Raw genomic sequence first — 15,205 nt, 5'->3', positions numbered from 1 at the left:
ATATATTTTTTATATTTATAGTAAAAATATTAAATATGGAATAAAATAAAAAAAAAAGAATTTTATTATATATATATATATATATATATTTATTATATATAAATAAAATATAATATATTAATTTTTTTTTTAAATTAATATTATAATATAAATATATTTTTATTTAAATGAATATATATTGATGAATATTGAAATTAATTTTTAATATTAATATTAGGAAAGAAAGAAAAGAGAAATTATTTAAAATTTAATAATTTATAATAAATATTTTAATATAAAAAAAAAAAAAAAAAATCTATATTAAAAAAAATTATATTAAAAAAAATTTTTATAGTTTAAAAAATTTATTATAAATTTATTTTACATATAAATTTTAGTAAAAAATTTTAATTATTTTAATAATAATTATATTAATTTTGTAGTAATTAATTTTAAATAATTTAAGAAATTAAGATTTAGTAATATAAAAATTAAAAACTGATTTTGTGCCAGCAGTTGCGGTTAAACAAAATTTAAAATAAATTTTATTAGTAAATTAATTAATATTTAAGATTTATTTAATTAAATATTAAATTATTAGGTGAAATTTTAATTTAATAAAAAATAAATTAAATGAAATTAATAAATTATAATAAAAACTAGGATTAGATACCCTATTATTAATAAATTAAAATTTAATACTAAAATAGTAATTAATTATTTATTGAAATTTAAATAATTTGGCGGTATTTTAGTTCATTTAGAGGAATCTGTTTAATAATTGATAATCCACGAATAAATTTACTTAATTTACAATTTTGTATATCATTGTTAAAAAAATATTTTTAATAAAAAATAATATTTAAAAATTTTAAATAAAAATTAAATCAGATCAAGATGCAGATTATAATTAAGAATATAATGGATTACAATAAATTTATTTAAATGAATATTAATTTGTAAAAATTAATTGAAGGTGGATTTAAATGTAATTTTAATTAATTTATTAAAATGATTAAAAATTAAAATATGTACATATTGCCCGTCGCTTTCATAAATAAATTGAAATAAGTCGTAACAAAGTAGAGGTACTGGAAAGTGTTTCTAGAAAGATCAAATTAGAGCTTGAATTAAGTATTTCATTTACATTGAAATGATATTGAATAAATCAATTGATTTGAGGGGGTAAATTAATAATATAATAATAATAAAATAATTTTTAAATAATATAAATATTTTGGGGGTTAAAGTATTAATTATTGAAAAAATAAAAAAATTTATAGAGAAATAGTATTGTGGAAGAAATTTGAAATAGAAGTGAAAATTAAATAAAATTAAAGTAAATTTAATTTATTGTATCTTGTGTATCAGAGTTTATTAATAAAATATTATATTTTAATATTCTCGAATTAAAAAGGGAAAATTAGTTAAGAAAGTTATTGTAGCAAAAATATTTTACATAATTAATTTGAAATGAAATGTTAATCGTTTTTTAAGATATCTAGTTTTTTTAGAAAAAAATTTAATTTTAAATTTATTTAATATAAAAATTAAATAATTAATTTTTATAATAGTGAATTTTAATATTTTAAGGGATAAGCTTTAAAATAAAAAATTATAATAAATTTATTAAAATAATTAAAATTTTAAAATTTAAATTGTTTAAAAATTTTAGTTTATTATAAATAATTTAAGTTAAAAATAAAATTTAATGAAAAATTTAATTTTGTATAAAAATATATAATTTAATAAAAAAATTATAGAAATAATGATAAAATTAGTATATAAATAAAATAATAAAGTAAAATTTAAGAAATGTAATGGAAAGGAATTCGGCAAAATTTTATATTCACTTGTTTATCAAAAACATGTCTTTTTGAAGAATAATTTAAAGTCGGGTCTGCCCACTGATAGATATTAAAGGGCTGCAGTATTTTGACTGTACAAAGGTAGCATAATCATTAGTCTCTTAATTGGTGACTTGTATGAATGATCTGATGAGATATAAACTGTCTCTTTATTATTTATAAAATTTAATTTTTTAATTAAAAAGTTAAAATGAATTTAAAAGACGAGAAGACCCTATAGAGTTTTATAAATTTATTTATAAATGTATATTTATAAATATAGGTATATAAATAAATAAATTTATTTTGTTGGGGTGATAGAAAAATAAAATTAACTTTTTTTTAATTTAAACATTAATAAGTGAATAAATGATCCAGAAATTTTGATTAGAAGATAAAATTACCTTAGGGATAACAGCGTAATTTTTTTTTTTAGTTCAAATAAGAAAAAGAGTTTGCGACCTCGATGTTGGATTAAGATAAAATTTAAATGCAAAAGTTTAAAATTTTGATCTGTTCGATCATTAAAATCTTACATGATCTGAGTTCAAACCGGTGTGAGCCAGGTTGGTTTCTATCTTTAAATAATAAAAATATTTTAGTACGAAAGGATCAAATATTTAAATTAAATTTATTTGTTATATATATATATATATATATAAAAGAATATTATTAATTTAATTTAAAAATTATAAATATTATATTAATAACTATTTTGGCAGAAAAATGTAGTGATTTTAGAAGTCATAAATGTATATTAATTAATATATAAATAGTAATTATATTAAAAGATATATTAATGATTATATTAGGTATTATTATTTTAGTTTTAGGGGTTTTAATTGGGGTGGCTTTTTTAACATTATTAGAACGAAAATTATTAGGGTATATTCAAATTCGTAAAGGACCAAATAAGGTAGGAATAATGGGTATTTTACAGCCTTTTTCAGATGCGATTAAATTATTTACTAAAGAACAAACTTACCCTAATTATTCAAATTATGTTTCATATTATTTTTCTCCTGTAATTAGTTTTTTATTATCTTTAATAATTTGATTATTAATTCCTTATTATTTTAATATGATTAGATTTAATTTAGGAATTTTATTTTTTTTATGTTGTACTAGAATAGGAGTTTATACAGTTATAGTAGCAGGGTGATCATCTAATTCTAATTATTCCCTATTAGGAGGGTTGCGGGCTGTGGCACAAACAATTTCTTATGAAGTAAGTTTAATTTTAATTATAATATCAATATTATTTATGATTATAGAATTTAATTTAATATTATTAGGAATTTATCAAAAATTTATTTGATTTTTTTTTATTATATTTCCGTTAGCTTTAATAATGTTTTCTTCTATATTAGCTGAAACTAATCGTACTCCTTTTGATTTTGCGGAGGGAGAAAGAGAATTAGTTTCTGGGTTTAATATTGAATATAGAAGAGGGGGATTTGCTTTAATTTTTTTGGCTGAATATTCAAGAATTTTATTTATAAGAATATTATTTATTTTAATATTTATAGGAGGTTATAATTTAAGAATTTATTTTTATATTAAGTTAGTAATATTATCTTTTTTATTTATTTGGGTTCGAGGGACATTACCTCGTTATCGTTATGATAAATTAATATATTTAGCTTGAAAGGGGTATTTACCAGTTTCTTTAAATTTAATAATATTTTATATGAGAATAAAAATATTTTTAATATAAATTAAAATATTTTTAGTATAAATTAATAGAATATGAATTCTTTCTTAAGTTTTCAAAACAAATGCTTATTACAAGCTCATTAATTAATTAAAAATTAAATTATCTCATAATTTATTAATAATAGGAGTTAAAATAAAATAAGAAAAATAAAAAAATGTTAATAATTGTCCAGTAATAATATAAGGATCTTCAACGGGACGAGCTCCAATTCATGTTAATAAAAAAATAATGGTAATTAAAGATCAAAATATAATTTGGTTAATAGGATAAAATTGAATTCCTTGAATTTTTTTATTAAAAGTAAAAGGAAGAATAATTAAAATAAGGATGGAAAATACTAATCCAATTACTCCTCCTAATTTGTTAGGAATTGATCGTAGAATAGCGTAAGCAAATAAAAAATATCATTCTGGTTGAATATGAACTGGAGTAACTAAGGGGTTAGCAGGGATAAAATTATCTGGGTCCCCTAATAAGTAAGGATTAGTTAGAGTTAATATAATTAATAAAAATAATAAAATAATAAATCCAATTAAGTCTTTGAAAACAAAAAATGGGTGGAAAGGAATTTTATCTAAGTTTCTATTAATACCTAATGGATTGTTAGATCCTGTTACATGAAGAAATAAAAGGTGAATTATAGTTAATATGAGGATAATAAAGGGGAACAAAAAATGGAAAGTATAAAATCGGGTTAATGTAGCATTATCAACAGCAAATCCCCCTCAAATTCAATTAACTAATATAGTTCCTAAATAGGGAATGGCTGAAAGAAGATTTGTAATTACTGTGGCTCCTCAAAATGATATTTGGCCTCAAGGTAAAACATATCCAAGGAAAGCAGTTCCTATTAGTAAGAATAAGATAATTACACCAACTATTCAAGTTAATTTTAAATTGAATGATTCGTAATAGATTCCTCGTCCAATATGGATATAAACACAAATAAAGAAAAAAGAGGCTCCATTTGCATGAAGAGTACGAATTAATCAACCATAATTAATATTACGACAAATATAATTGACACTATAAAATGCTAATTCAATGTTAGCTGTATAATATATAGTTAGAAATAATCCAGTAATAATTTGAATAATTAAGCATAAACCTAATAATGAACCAAAATTTCATAAAGATGAAATATTAGAGGGGGAAGGAAGATCAATTAAGGAATTATTAATAATTTTTAAGATAGGGTGAGTTTTACGAATAGGGAGAAATTTGTTTATCATTAGTTTAAAGAGATGATCGTAAAGGCCCATAAAAAATATTTGTAATTTTTACTACAGCAATTAAAGTAATAAATAAATAGATTACTATTAATATTATAATTAAAAATGTTTGATTATTATATAATTTAGATAAATTAATTTTATTTTCATTATTAAAAAATAATAAATTATTAAATAGATTAGTTATTTCTAAATTGTGAGAAAAATTTATTCATGTTATATTAGATTTGTAAATATTAAAAATAATAAAAATAATAATAAAGAAAAAGAAAGAAGTTAATTTTAAATTGAATGAAATTTTAAAAATTTCATTAGAAGCAATTCTGGATACATAAATAAATAAGACTAAGAGACCTCCAAGAAATGTTAAAAATAGAATATAAGAAAATCAATAAGTTCTAATTATTATCCCTGAGATACTACAAATTAAGATTGTTTGTAGTAAAATTAATAATCCTATTCCTAATGGGTGATTAGTAAAAAGTATGATTAAAGAGATAAAAGTAATTATTAAAGAAATATATATTTTTAGAATTTCAAAGAGTAGTTTAAGTAAAATTATAATTTTGGAGATTATAGATAAAGAAGTTTTCTTTTTCTTTGAAGTTTTTAAAGAAAAATCTTATTTTTGATTTACAAGACCAAAGTTTTTTTTAAACTATAAAAACTAGTTCAAACTAATGATAATAAAAATAGGAGTAATAATAGTGATATATATTGTAGGTAATTTAATTTTTTCTTCTAAACAAAAACATTTATTAATTGTTTTATTAAGATTAGAATTTATTGTATTAAGAATATTTTTTATATTAATATTATATTTAAGTCAAATTGAAAATAGAATATATATATTAATAGTTTTTTTAGTTTTTTCAGTTTGTGAGGGGGCATTAGGGTTATCTATTTTAGTTTCTATAATTCGAACTCATGGTAATGATTATTTTCAAGGATTCAATTTATTATAGAATGATAAAATTTATTTTAATAATTATTTTTATAATACCTATTTGTTTTAAAAAAAAAATATTTTGATTGGTTCAAATGATATTATTTTTAATAATGTTTTTATTTATAAATTTAACTGTAATATTAGAAAATTATTGTAATTTAAGATATATATATTCTTGTGATATTATTTCTTATGGTTTGATTATATTAAGAATTTGAATTAGAATTTTAATAATTATAGCTAGAGAAAATTTATTTAAAATAAATTTTTATGTTGAGTTTTTTATATTTAATTTAGTTTTTTTGTTATTAATATTATTTTTAACTTTTTCTACAATAAATTTATTTATATTTTATTTATTTTTTGAGGGGAGATTAATTCCAACTTTAATATTAATTGTTGGTTGGGGGTATCAACCAGAACGAATTCAAGCAGGAATATATTTATTATTTTATACTTTATTTGTTTCTTTACCTATATTATTAGGAATTTTTTATTTATATGTTAATTTTAATAATATTATAATATATTATTTAAAATTTTTAAATTGTGAATATTATTTATTATATTTTTCTATAATTATAGCTTTTTTAGTAAAAATACCTATATATTTTGTTCATTTATGATTACCTAAAGCTCATGTTGAGGCTTCAGTTTCTGGGTCAATAATTTTAGCTGGGATTATATTAAAAATAGGAGGTTATGGGTTAATTCGTGTAATATTATTTATAGAAAATTTAGGTATAAAGATAAATTTTATTTGGGTAGTAATTAGATTATTAGGTGGATTTTTAATTAGATTAAAATGTTTTTGTCAAATTGATATTAAATCTTTAATTGCATATTCATCAGTTGCTCATATGAGTTTAGTAATTAGAGGGATTATAACTATAAATTATTGAGGGTATATAGGATGTTATATTTTAATAATTGGTCATGGTTTATGTTCTTCTGGGATATTTTGTTTAGCAAATATTAATTATGAACGTTTACATAGACGAAGAATATTTCTTAATAAGGGGATAATAAATTTTATACCTTCAATAAGAATATGATGATTTTTGATATTATCTTCAAATATAGCTGCGCCTCCTTCCTTAAATTTAATAGGGGAAATTAGATTAATTAATAGATTAATAAGTTGATCTTGGTTAAGAATAATTATATTAATATTAATTTCTTTTTTTAGAGCTGGTTATAGTTTGTATTTATATTCTTATACTCAACATGGGAAGTATTTTATAGGAATTTATAGATTTTATATAGGAGTTTCTCGAGAATATTTATTATTATTATTACATTGATTACCTTTAAATATTTTAGTAATAAAGATTGATTGTATAATAATTTGAATATAAACTTAAATAATTTAAAAAAAATATTGATTTGTGGTGTCAAAAATATGATTTATCTCATTTTAGGTTATTTTTATAAAAATATCTATCTGTTTTAATATATTTTTTATTTTATTTTTTTTTAGAATAAGAATATTTGTAATAATAATATATTTTATTATAAATAATATAGTTATTTTTTTAGAGTGGGAAATTATCACTTTAAATTCTAGAATAGTAAAAATATCAATTTTATTAGATTGAATATCTTTATTATTTATAATATTTGTATTATTAATTTCTTCAGTAGTAATTTATTATAGAAAAAGATATATGAGATCTGAGTTAAATTTAAATCGGTTTATTATTTTAGTTTTATTATTTGTATTTTCAATAATTTTATTAATTATTAGTCCAAATATAATTAGAATTTTATTAGGTTGAGATGGGTTAGGATTAGTTTCTTATTGTTTAGTGATTTATTATCAAAATATTAAATCTTATAATGCTGGGATATTAACTGCTCTTTCAAATCGGATTGGGGATGTTTTAATTTTAATAGTAATTTCTTGAATATTAAATTATGGAAGATGAAATTATATTTTTTATTTAGAGTTTATGAAAAATGATTATAGAATAATAATAATTGGAACAATAATTATTATGGCTGCAATAACTAAAAGAGCTCAAATTCCTTTTAGTTCTTGACTTCCGGCAGCTATAGCAGCCCCTACCCCAGTATCAGCATTAGTTCATTCATCTACTTTAGTAACTGCTGGGGTTTATTTATTAATTCGATTTAATTTATTATTAGAAAATATTTATTTTTTAAAATTATTTTTGTTATTATCTGGATTAACTATATTTATAGCTGGAATTTCAGCTAATTATGAATTTGATTTAAAAAAGATTATTGCTTTATCTACATTAAGTCAGCTTGGTTTAATAATAAGAATTTTAAGAATAGGAATACCTGATTTAGCATTTTTTCATTTGTTAACTCATGCTATATTTAAGGCTTTATTATTTATATGTGCGGGGGTAATTATTCATATAATAAATGATACACAAGATATTCGATTTATGGGAGGGTTAGTAAATTATATTCCTTATACTTCTTTATGTATAAATATTTCAAATTTAGCTTTATGTGGGATTCCTTTTTTAGCGGGGTTTTATTCAAAGGATTTAATTTTAGAAATAGTTTCTATAAGAAATTTAAATATATTTATTTATTTATTATATTATATTTCTACAGGGATAACTATATATTATACAATTCGATTAATTATATATTTAATAGTGAATAATAATAATTTAATTACTGTATATAATTTATTTGATGAAGATTATATTATATTAAAAAGAATATTTGTTTTATTATTTATGAGAGTTGTAAGAGGTTCATTTTTAAGATGAATAATTTTCCCAATTCCTAGAATAATTTTTATACCTTTTATAATAAAAATAATAGTAATTTATGTTAGATTAATAGGAGGAATTATAGGATACTTAGTTAGAAATATAAATATTTATTCTTTAAATAAATTTATAAAGACTTATGAATTAAGAAGTTTTTTAGGGATAATATGATTTATACCAAGTTTAAGAACTTATGGGGTAAATTATATATTTTTATTAATGAGTCAAAATTTATTAAAGATTGTTGATATAGGATGAAGTGAAATATATAGAGGACAAGGAATATTTAATATTATAAAAAATTATTCGATTTTTTATAATTTTTTTCAAATAAATAATTTTAAAATTTATTTATTTAGATTTATTATTTGAATAATAATTTATTTATTTATTATATTAATTTATTTAAATAGCTTATATTAAGAGTGTAATATTGAAGATATTAAGGAGATTAAATAATCTTTAAATATTTATAAAAATATTAAAATATTATTTTTACAATGAAAATGTAATGTTTTTATTAAACTATATAAATTAAAGAAGAAATATTAATGGAATTTAACCACTAAAAATTAAGTTAGCAGCTTACTTTTAATCTTTATATTTCTATAATTAATTGGAATTATAATTCAATTTTATCATTAACAGTGATATACCTCTATTTTGGTTTCAATTAAATAAGGAGAATTTATTCTCTATCTTTTAAGTCGAAATTAAATGCAAATATTGCTTCTTATTTAAGATATATTGAAAAATCAATATTTTTTGAATGCAAATCAAATGTTTTGTTGAGTAAACTAAAATCCTAATTTGTTCAGTTAAGTATATTTTGATTTCACTCATGATATAAGCCTATTAATAGGATGAAAATAAAAAAGAAACTAATTTTAAATCAAATGAAAAAATTTACTAATTTAAATAGGGGAATAATAGGTAAGATTAATGCAATTTCTACATCAAAAATTAAGAAAATTACTGTAATTAGAAAAAAATGTAATGAGAAAGGAATTCGTGCTGAGGATTTAGGGTCAAATCCACATTCAAATGGTGAGCATTTTTCTCGGTCTAGGAAAGATTTCTTTGATAATATAGAAGATAAAATTATGAAAATATTAGAAATTAAAAATAATAAAATAATTAAGTAAAAAATTAAAAATATTATTTATATTAAAAATAATTAAACTTTTTGATTGGAAATCAAATATACTAAATATATTATATAAATAATTAATTTCCTCATCAATATATGAAAATATATAAAAATAATCAAACTACATCAACAAAATGTCAATATCAAGCTGCAGCTTCAAATCCAAAGTGATGGTTACTTGAGAAGTGATTTATTAAATGTCGAATAAGGCAAATAAGTAGGAATATTGTTCCAATAATAACATGTAACCCATGGAATCCGGTGGTTATAAAGAAAGTTGAACCATAAATTCTATCTGCAATAGTAAATGAAGCTTCAATGTATTCATAAGCTTGCAGGATAGTAAAATAAATACCTAAAAAAACTGTTAAAAATAATCCTTGAGATGCTTGGGAAAAATTATTTTCTATAATTGCATGGTGAGCTCATGTAACAGTTACTCCTGAAGTAATTAAAATAATAGTATTTAAAAGTGGAATTTGAAATGGGTTAAAAGGGGTAATACTTATAGGGGGTCAAATTGATCCAATTTCAATATTAGGGGAAAGACTACTATGGAAAAATGCTCAAAAAAATGAAATGAAAAAAAAAATTTCTGAGATAATAAATAGAATTATTCCTCATCGTAAGCCTTTTGTAACTAAAATTGTATGTTTACCTTGAAGAGTTCCTTCACGACAAATATCTCGTCATCATTGAAATATAGTTAAAAGAATAATGATATACCCTAAAATTAATAAATTTATATTAAAATTATGAAATCATTTTACTATACCGGTAACTAAAGTTATTACACCTAAAGCTCCAGTTAAAGGTCAAGGGCTATAGTCTACTAAATGAAAGGGGTGGTTATAATTTATTTTCATTAATTTACTTCTCTAGAATATAAAGTTCTTAAAATAGCAATAACGTAAGATTGAATGACTGCTACGGCTGATTCTAAAATTAAAAGTAGAATTTGAATAATAATTAATAAAGGAATTAGAATAGTAGGTAAAATAGATCCTGTTCCTCTTAATAAGGTTATTAAAAGATGTCCAGCAATTATATTTGCTGTTAATCGAACAGCTAAAGTTCCAGGTCGAATAATATTTCTAATAGTTTCAATTAAAACCATAAAGGGTATTAAAATACCTGGAGTTCCTTGAGGGATTATATGTATAAATATATGTTGGGTATTATTAATTCATCCATATATCATAAAACTTAATCATAAGGGTAAAGATAATGATAAAGAAAGAGTAAGGTGGCTAGTACTAGTAAAAATATAAGGAAATAATCCTAAAAAATTATTAAATAATACAAATGAAAATATAGAAATAAAAATAAAAGTTATTGATCTAGAATATTTATTATTCCCTAAGAGAGTTTTAAATTCATTATGAAGTTTATTTAGAATAAATTTTCAAAAAATAAAATGACGATTAGGAATTAATCAAAAGGAAAAAGGAATAAATAATAAACCTAAGAAAGTTCTTAATCAGTTTAAAGATAGATTAAATAAATTAGTAGAGGGGTCAAAAATAGAAAATAAGTTTGTTATCATTTTCAAGAAAAATTTTTAGTAAAAAAATTATTTTTAGTCATAGAAGATTTTATTTTAACATCAAAAATATAATAATTTATTATATTAAAAATAATAAAAATAATAATAAAGAAAAAGAAAGATATTAATCAGTTAATAGGTATTATTTGAGGAATAAAAGAATATTACTTATATGTAATAATTTAAATTTGACATATTTATGTTATAAATTAACTAATTCTTTCATTAGAAGTAATTGCTAATTTACTATGAAATGGTTTAAGAGACCAGTACTTGCTTTCAGTCATCTAATGAAGAGTAATTATTAATTCAATTAATGAAATTTTTAATTGAAATTCTTTCAATTACAATAGGTATAAAACTATGATTAGCTCCACAAATTTCTGAACATTGTCCAAAAAAAATTCCAGGTCGATTTAAAAAAAAATTAGTTTGGTTTAAACGTCCAGGATTAGCATCAATTTTAACTCCTAAAGCAGGGATAGTTCAAGAGTGAATTACGTCTGTTGCTGTAACTATAATTCGAATTTGATTATTTATTGGTAAAATAATTCGATTATCTACGTCTAATAATCGAAAATTATTAGAATTTATATCATTAACTGGAATTATATATGAATCAAATTCAATATTATTAAAATCAGAATATTCATAACTTCAATATCATTGATGACCAATAGATTTTAAAGTAATTAAAGGATTATTTAATTCATCTAGTAGGTATAATAATCGTAAAGAGGGTAAGGCAATGAAAATTAATGTAATAGCAGGTAAAATTGTTCAAATTAACTCAATTATTTGCCCTTCAAGTAAAAATCGATTTAAATATTTATTAAAAAATAAACTAATTATTAAATAGCTAACTAAAATAGTAATTATAATAAGAATTATTAAAGTATGATCGTGAAAAAAAATAATTTGTTCTATTAAAGGAGAAGCTCCATTTTGAAAATTGAAATTAGATCATGTTGCAATTTCTAAAAAAAGGATAAATCCTTTATAAATGGGGTTTAAATCCATTACATATAGTCTGCCATATTAGAAGTTTCTTAAAATAGGAAGTTCATTATATGAATGTTCAGCAGGAGGGAGATTTTGATATCATTCAATTGAAGAAGTTAGATTTAAAGAAAATAATGAAATTCGGTGATTAATTAAAGATTCATAAACAATAAAAAGTATAAATAAAATGGATAAAAAAGAAATATAAGATCCTAAAGAAGATAAAATATTTCATGAAATATAAGAATCAGGGTAATCTGAATATCGACGAGGTATACCAGCTAATCCTAAAAAATGTTGAGGGAAAAAAGTTAAATTTACTCCAATAAATATTGAAAGGAATTGAATTTTTAGTAAATAAGGATTTAAACATAATCCAGTAAATAAAGGGTATCAATGAATAAATCCAGCTAGAATAGCAAATACAGCTCCTATAGATAAAACGTAATGAAAATGAGCAACAACATAATATGTGTCATGTAAACTTACATCGATGGAAGAATTAGCTAAAATAATACCTGTTAACCCTCCTACTGTAAATAAAAATACAAATCCTAATCTTCATAATATAGAAGGATTATAATTAATTTGAGTTCCATGAAGAGTAGCTAATCAGCTAAAAATTTTAATTCCTGTAGGTACAGCAATAATTATTGTGGCGGATGTAAAATAAGCTCGAGTATCAATATCTATTCCTACAGTAAATATATGATGTGCTCAAACAATAAATCCTAAAAGTCCAATTGCTATTATAGCATAAATTATTCCTAAAGAACCAAAGGTTTCCTTTTTACCTCTTTCTTGAGAAATAATATGAGAAATTATTCCAAATCCAGGTAAAATTAAAATATATACTTCTGGGTGACCAAAAAATCAAAATAAATGTTGATATAAAATAGGATCTCCTCCTCCAGCAGGATCAAAAAAGGAAGTATTTAAATTTCGGTCTGTTAATAATATAGTAATAGCTCCAGCTAATACAGGAAGGGAAAGAAGAAGTAATAAAGCTGTAATACCTACAGCTCAAATAAAAAGAGGTATTTGATCAAAAGATATACCATTTAACTTTATATTAATAATAGTAGTAATAAAGTTAATAGCTCCTAAAATTGAAGAAATACCAGTTAAATGAAGAGAAAAAATGGCTAAATCTACCGAACTTCCTCTATGAGCAATATTAGATGATAGTGGGGGGTACACTGTTCATCCAGTACCTGCTCCATTTTCTACAATTCTTCTTGAAATGAGTAAGGTTAAGGAAGGAGGCAAAAGTCAAAAACTTATATTATTTATTCGAGGGAAAGCTATATCAGGGGCTCCTAATATTAAAGGTACTAATCAATTTCCAAATCCTCCAATTATAATAGGTATAACTATAAAAAAAATTATAATAAAGGCATGACCCGTTACAATAGTATTATAAATTTGGTCGTCTCCAATTAAAGATCCAGGTGTTCCTAATTCAGCACGAATTAGTAAACTTAAGGATGTTCCTACTATCCCTGATCAAATTCCAAAAATAAAATATAAGGTACCAATATCTTTATGATTTGTTGAGAAAAGTCATTTTCGCTAATAAAATAAAATGGCTGAGGAATAGGCGATAAATTGTAAATTTATTAACGAGATTATTCTCTTTTATTAATTTAAGCTTTATATTCAATAATGATATAAAATTGCAAATTTTAAGGAATAAATATAATTTATTAAGGCTTAAAGAAATATCTTTATAAATAATTTTGAAGATTATTAGTTTAATTAACTTAAAACCTTAAAAAAAAAAGAAAGTTCTAATTATTATTCCTGAAATAGAAATAAAAGAAAGTATATTAATAAAATATAATAATTTATTTTTAATAAAAAATTTTATTCACTTTAATTTTATATAGTTAAATAAAAAAGATGAGTAAATGATTCGGATATAAAAAAATAATAAAATTAAACTTATTATAACTAAAATGAAAGAAATAATATAAAAATTATTTATTAAAAGAAAATTAATAATAATTCATTTAGGGAAAAATCCAATAAAAGGGGGTAATCCCCCTAAAGAAAGAAAATTAATTAAAAAAAAAAATTTAATTAAATAATTAATATTAATAATAAATAGTTGATTAATATAAAATATATTTAATATTCTGAAAAAAAAACATATTGATCTAATAATAAAGGAATATATAGTTAAAAAAAATAATCAAAGATTTTCACTAATTATAATTGAAACTAATATTCATCTTAAATTATTAATTGAAGAAAAAGCTATTAATTTACGTAAAGAAGTTTGATTTAATCCTCCAATTGCCCCAATAATAGCATTAATAAGAACAATAATAAAAATGAAATTTATATTAATATAATATGATAATAAAATTATGGGGGTAATTTTTTGTCATGTTATTAAAATAAAATTATTAAATCAAGATAAACCTTCTACAATATTTGGAAATCAAAAATGGAAAGGGGTTGATCCTATTTTTATTAAAAGTGAAGAATTAATTATAATTGATAAAAAATTATCTAAATAAAAATTTTTAACTAAAATAAGGCTTAAAATAATAGAAAATAAAAAATTAATAGAAGCAATAGTTTGAACTAAAAAATATTTTAAAGAAGCTTCTGAGGCTATTATATTTTTAGGGTTAGAAATTAAAGGAATAAATCTTAAAAGATTAATTTCTAATCCAATTCAGCATCCTAATCAAGAATTTGAAGAAATAGAAATTAAAGTTCTAAAAAATAAAATAAAAAAAAAAAATATTTTATTAGAGTTAAAAATAGGGAAAATTTAAAATAAAAATTATTTTTATAATAATATGAAAATTATTATTATATATTTTAGTGTAAGAAGCACAATAATTTTTGATATTATAAGGTATAGTTTAATTCTATAAAATATAATAAAGGTAAAAATTTACTTAATTTATCCTATCAGAATAATCCTTTAATCAGGCACTTTATTTTTAAAAAAAAGGGTAACCTTTATATTTGGGGTATGAACCCAAAAGCTTAAAATTAGCTTATTTTTAA

General features: G+C 20.4%; 13 protein-coding genes and 24 non-coding genes across 37 annotated transcripts, besides 1 other annotated feature; 14 read left to right on the top strand and 23 right to left on the bottom strand. All coding sequences in view use genetic code 5, as the record gives it.

Moving 5' to 3' along the window:
• Positions 1-319: a D loop (putative control region; A+T rich; contains origin of replication).
• AS327_gr01 lies at positions 320-1,093 on the top strand. The gene has a single exon. It is a non-coding gene; the product is annotated as a 12S ribosomal RNA (ribosomal RNA).
• AS327_gt22 lies at positions 1,094-1,160 on the top strand. Its single transcript has one exon. It is a non-coding gene; the product is annotated as a tRNA-Val (tRNA).
• AS327_gr02 lies at positions 1,161-2,524 on the top strand. The gene has a single exon. It is a non-coding gene; the product is annotated as a 16S ribosomal RNA (ribosomal RNA).
• Positions 2,525-2,535: 11 nt separating this feature from the next.
• On the top strand, positions 2,536-2,604 carry AS327_gt21. Its single transcript has one exon. It is a non-coding gene; the product is annotated as a tRNA-Leu (tRNA).
• ND1 (NADH dehydrogenase subunit 1) lies at positions 2,605-3,543 on the top strand. Its single transcript has one exon. It carries the CDS (start codon positions 2,605-2,607, stop codon positions 3,541-3,543), a length of 939 nt encoding a protein of 312 aa, YP_009180490.1.
• A 19-nt stretch (positions 3,544-3,562) lies between these two features.
• Positions 3,563-3,628, bottom strand: AS327_gt20. Its single transcript has one exon. It is a non-coding gene; the product is annotated as a tRNA-Ser (tRNA).
• Positions 3,629-4,775, bottom strand: CYTB (cytochrome b). The gene has a single exon. A coding segment is annotated over exon 1 (1,147 nt).
• A 4-nt stretch (positions 4,776-4,779) lies between these two features.
• ND6 (NADH dehydrogenase subunit 6) lies at positions 4,780-5,310 on the bottom strand. Its single transcript has one exon. The coding sequence runs from the start codon at positions 5,308-5,310 to the stop codon at positions 4,780-4,782; it is 531 nt and encodes a 176-aa protein (YP_009180488.1).
• A 2-nt stretch (positions 5,311-5,312) lies between these two features.
• AS327_gt19 lies at positions 5,313-5,379 on the top strand. The gene has a single exon. It is a non-coding gene; the product is annotated as a tRNA-Pro (tRNA).
• Positions 5,380-5,443, bottom strand: AS327_gt18. Its single transcript has one exon. It is a non-coding gene; the product is annotated as a tRNA-Thr (tRNA).
• Positions 5,444-5,455: 12 nt separating this feature from the next.
• ND4L (NADH dehydrogenase subunit 4L) lies at positions 5,456-5,740 on the top strand. Its single transcript has one exon. It carries the CDS (start codon positions 5,456-5,458, stop codon positions 5,738-5,740), a length of 285 nt encoding a protein of 94 aa, YP_009180487.1.
• Position 5,741: 1 nt separating this feature from the next.
• Positions 5,742-7,082, top strand: ND4 (NADH dehydrogenase subunit 4). The gene has a single exon. The coding sequence runs from the start codon at positions 5,742-5,744 to the stop codon at positions 7,080-7,082; it is 1,341 nt and encodes a 446-aa protein (YP_009180486.1).
• Positions 7,083-7,148, top strand: AS327_gt17. The gene has a single exon. It is a non-coding gene; the product is annotated as a tRNA-His (tRNA).
• On the top strand, positions 7,149-8,883 carry ND5 (NADH dehydrogenase subunit 5). The gene has a single exon. A coding segment is annotated over exon 1 (1,735 nt).
• Positions 8,884-8,949, top strand: AS327_gt16. Its single transcript has one exon. It is a non-coding gene; the product is annotated as a tRNA-Phe (tRNA).
• AS327_gt15 lies at positions 8,948-9,015 on the bottom strand. Its single transcript has one exon. It is a non-coding gene; the product is annotated as a tRNA-Glu (tRNA).
• A 6-nt stretch (positions 9,016-9,021) lies between these two features.
• AS327_gt14 lies at positions 9,022-9,087 on the bottom strand. The gene has a single exon. It is a non-coding gene; the product is annotated as a tRNA-Ser (tRNA).
• A 4-nt stretch (positions 9,088-9,091) lies between these two features.
• AS327_gt13 lies at positions 9,092-9,157 on the bottom strand. Its single transcript has one exon. It is a non-coding gene; the product is annotated as a tRNA-Asn (tRNA).
• AS327_gt12 lies at positions 9,155-9,219 on the bottom strand. The gene has a single exon. It is a non-coding gene; the product is annotated as a tRNA-Arg (tRNA).
• AS327_gt11 lies at positions 9,220-9,287 on the bottom strand. Its single transcript has one exon. It is a non-coding gene; the product is annotated as a tRNA-Ala (tRNA).
• ND3 (NADH dehydrogenase subunit 3) lies at positions 9,288-9,639 on the bottom strand. The gene has a single exon. A coding segment is annotated over exon 1 (352 nt).
• On the bottom strand, positions 9,640-9,705 carry AS327_gt10. Its single transcript has one exon. It is a non-coding gene; the product is annotated as a tRNA-Gly (tRNA).
• A 2-nt stretch (positions 9,706-9,707) lies between these two features.
• Positions 9,708-10,496, bottom strand: COX3 (cytochrome c oxidase subunit III). The gene has a single exon. The coding sequence runs from the start codon at positions 10,494-10,496 to the stop codon at positions 9,708-9,710; it is 789 nt and encodes a 262-aa protein (YP_009180483.1).
• Positions 10,496-11,176, bottom strand: ATP6 (ATP synthase F0 subunit 6). The gene has a single exon. It carries the CDS (start codon positions 11,174-11,176, stop codon positions 10,496-10,498), a length of 681 nt encoding a protein of 226 aa, YP_009180482.1.
• Positions 11,170-11,331, bottom strand: ATP8 (ATP synthase F0 subunit 8). The gene has a single exon. It carries the CDS (start codon positions 11,329-11,331, stop codon positions 11,170-11,172), a length of 162 nt encoding a protein of 53 aa, YP_009180481.1.
• AS327_gt09 lies at positions 11,332-11,399 on the bottom strand. Its single transcript has one exon. It is a non-coding gene; the product is annotated as a tRNA-Asp (tRNA).
• On the bottom strand, positions 11,400-11,469 carry AS327_gt08. Its single transcript has one exon. It is a non-coding gene; the product is annotated as a tRNA-Lys (tRNA).
• On the bottom strand, positions 11,470-12,151 carry COX2 (cytochrome c oxidase subunit II). The gene has a single exon. A coding segment is annotated over exon 1 (682 nt).
• AS327_gt07 lies at positions 12,152-12,219 on the bottom strand. The gene has a single exon. It is a non-coding gene; the product is annotated as a tRNA-Leu (tRNA).
• On the bottom strand, positions 12,220-13,750 carry COX1 (cytochrome c oxidase subunit I; the record flags this gene model as incomplete). Its single annotated transcript has 1 exon — positions 12,220-13,750. A coding segment is annotated over one exon (1,531 nt), but the record flags the coding sequence as incomplete, so codon positions are not given.
• Positions 13,751-13,757: 7 nt separating this feature from the next.
• Positions 13,758-13,822, top strand: AS327_gt06. Its single transcript has one exon. It is a non-coding gene; the product is annotated as a tRNA-Tyr (tRNA).
• A 5-nt stretch (positions 13,823-13,827) lies between these two features.
• Positions 13,828-13,893, top strand: AS327_gt05. Its single transcript has one exon. It is a non-coding gene; the product is annotated as a tRNA-Cys (tRNA).
• Positions 13,886-13,951, bottom strand: AS327_gt04. Its single transcript has one exon. It is a non-coding gene; the product is annotated as a tRNA-Trp (tRNA).
• Positions 13,952-14,963, bottom strand: ND2 (NADH dehydrogenase subunit 2). Its single transcript has one exon. A coding segment is annotated over exon 1 (1,012 nt).
• A 44-nt stretch (positions 14,964-15,007) lies between these two features.
• AS327_gt03 lies at positions 15,008-15,076 on the top strand. Its single transcript has one exon. It is a non-coding gene; the product is annotated as a tRNA-Gln (tRNA).
• AS327_gt02 lies at positions 15,074-15,137 on the bottom strand. Its single transcript has one exon. It is a non-coding gene; the product is annotated as a tRNA-Ile (tRNA).
• Positions 15,138-15,205, bottom strand: AS327_gt01. Its single transcript has one exon. It is a non-coding gene; the product is annotated as a tRNA-Met (tRNA).

The sequence above is a fragment of the mitochondrial genome of Amyelois transitella, assembly GCF_032362555.1.
Source record: "Amyelois transitella voucher ATRAN20150721V3 mitochondrion, complete genome".
NCBI lineage: Eukaryota > Metazoa > Arthropoda > Insecta > Lepidoptera > Pyralidae > Amyelois > Amyelois transitella.
This window is presented reverse-complemented; position numbering and strand designations above follow the sequence as displayed.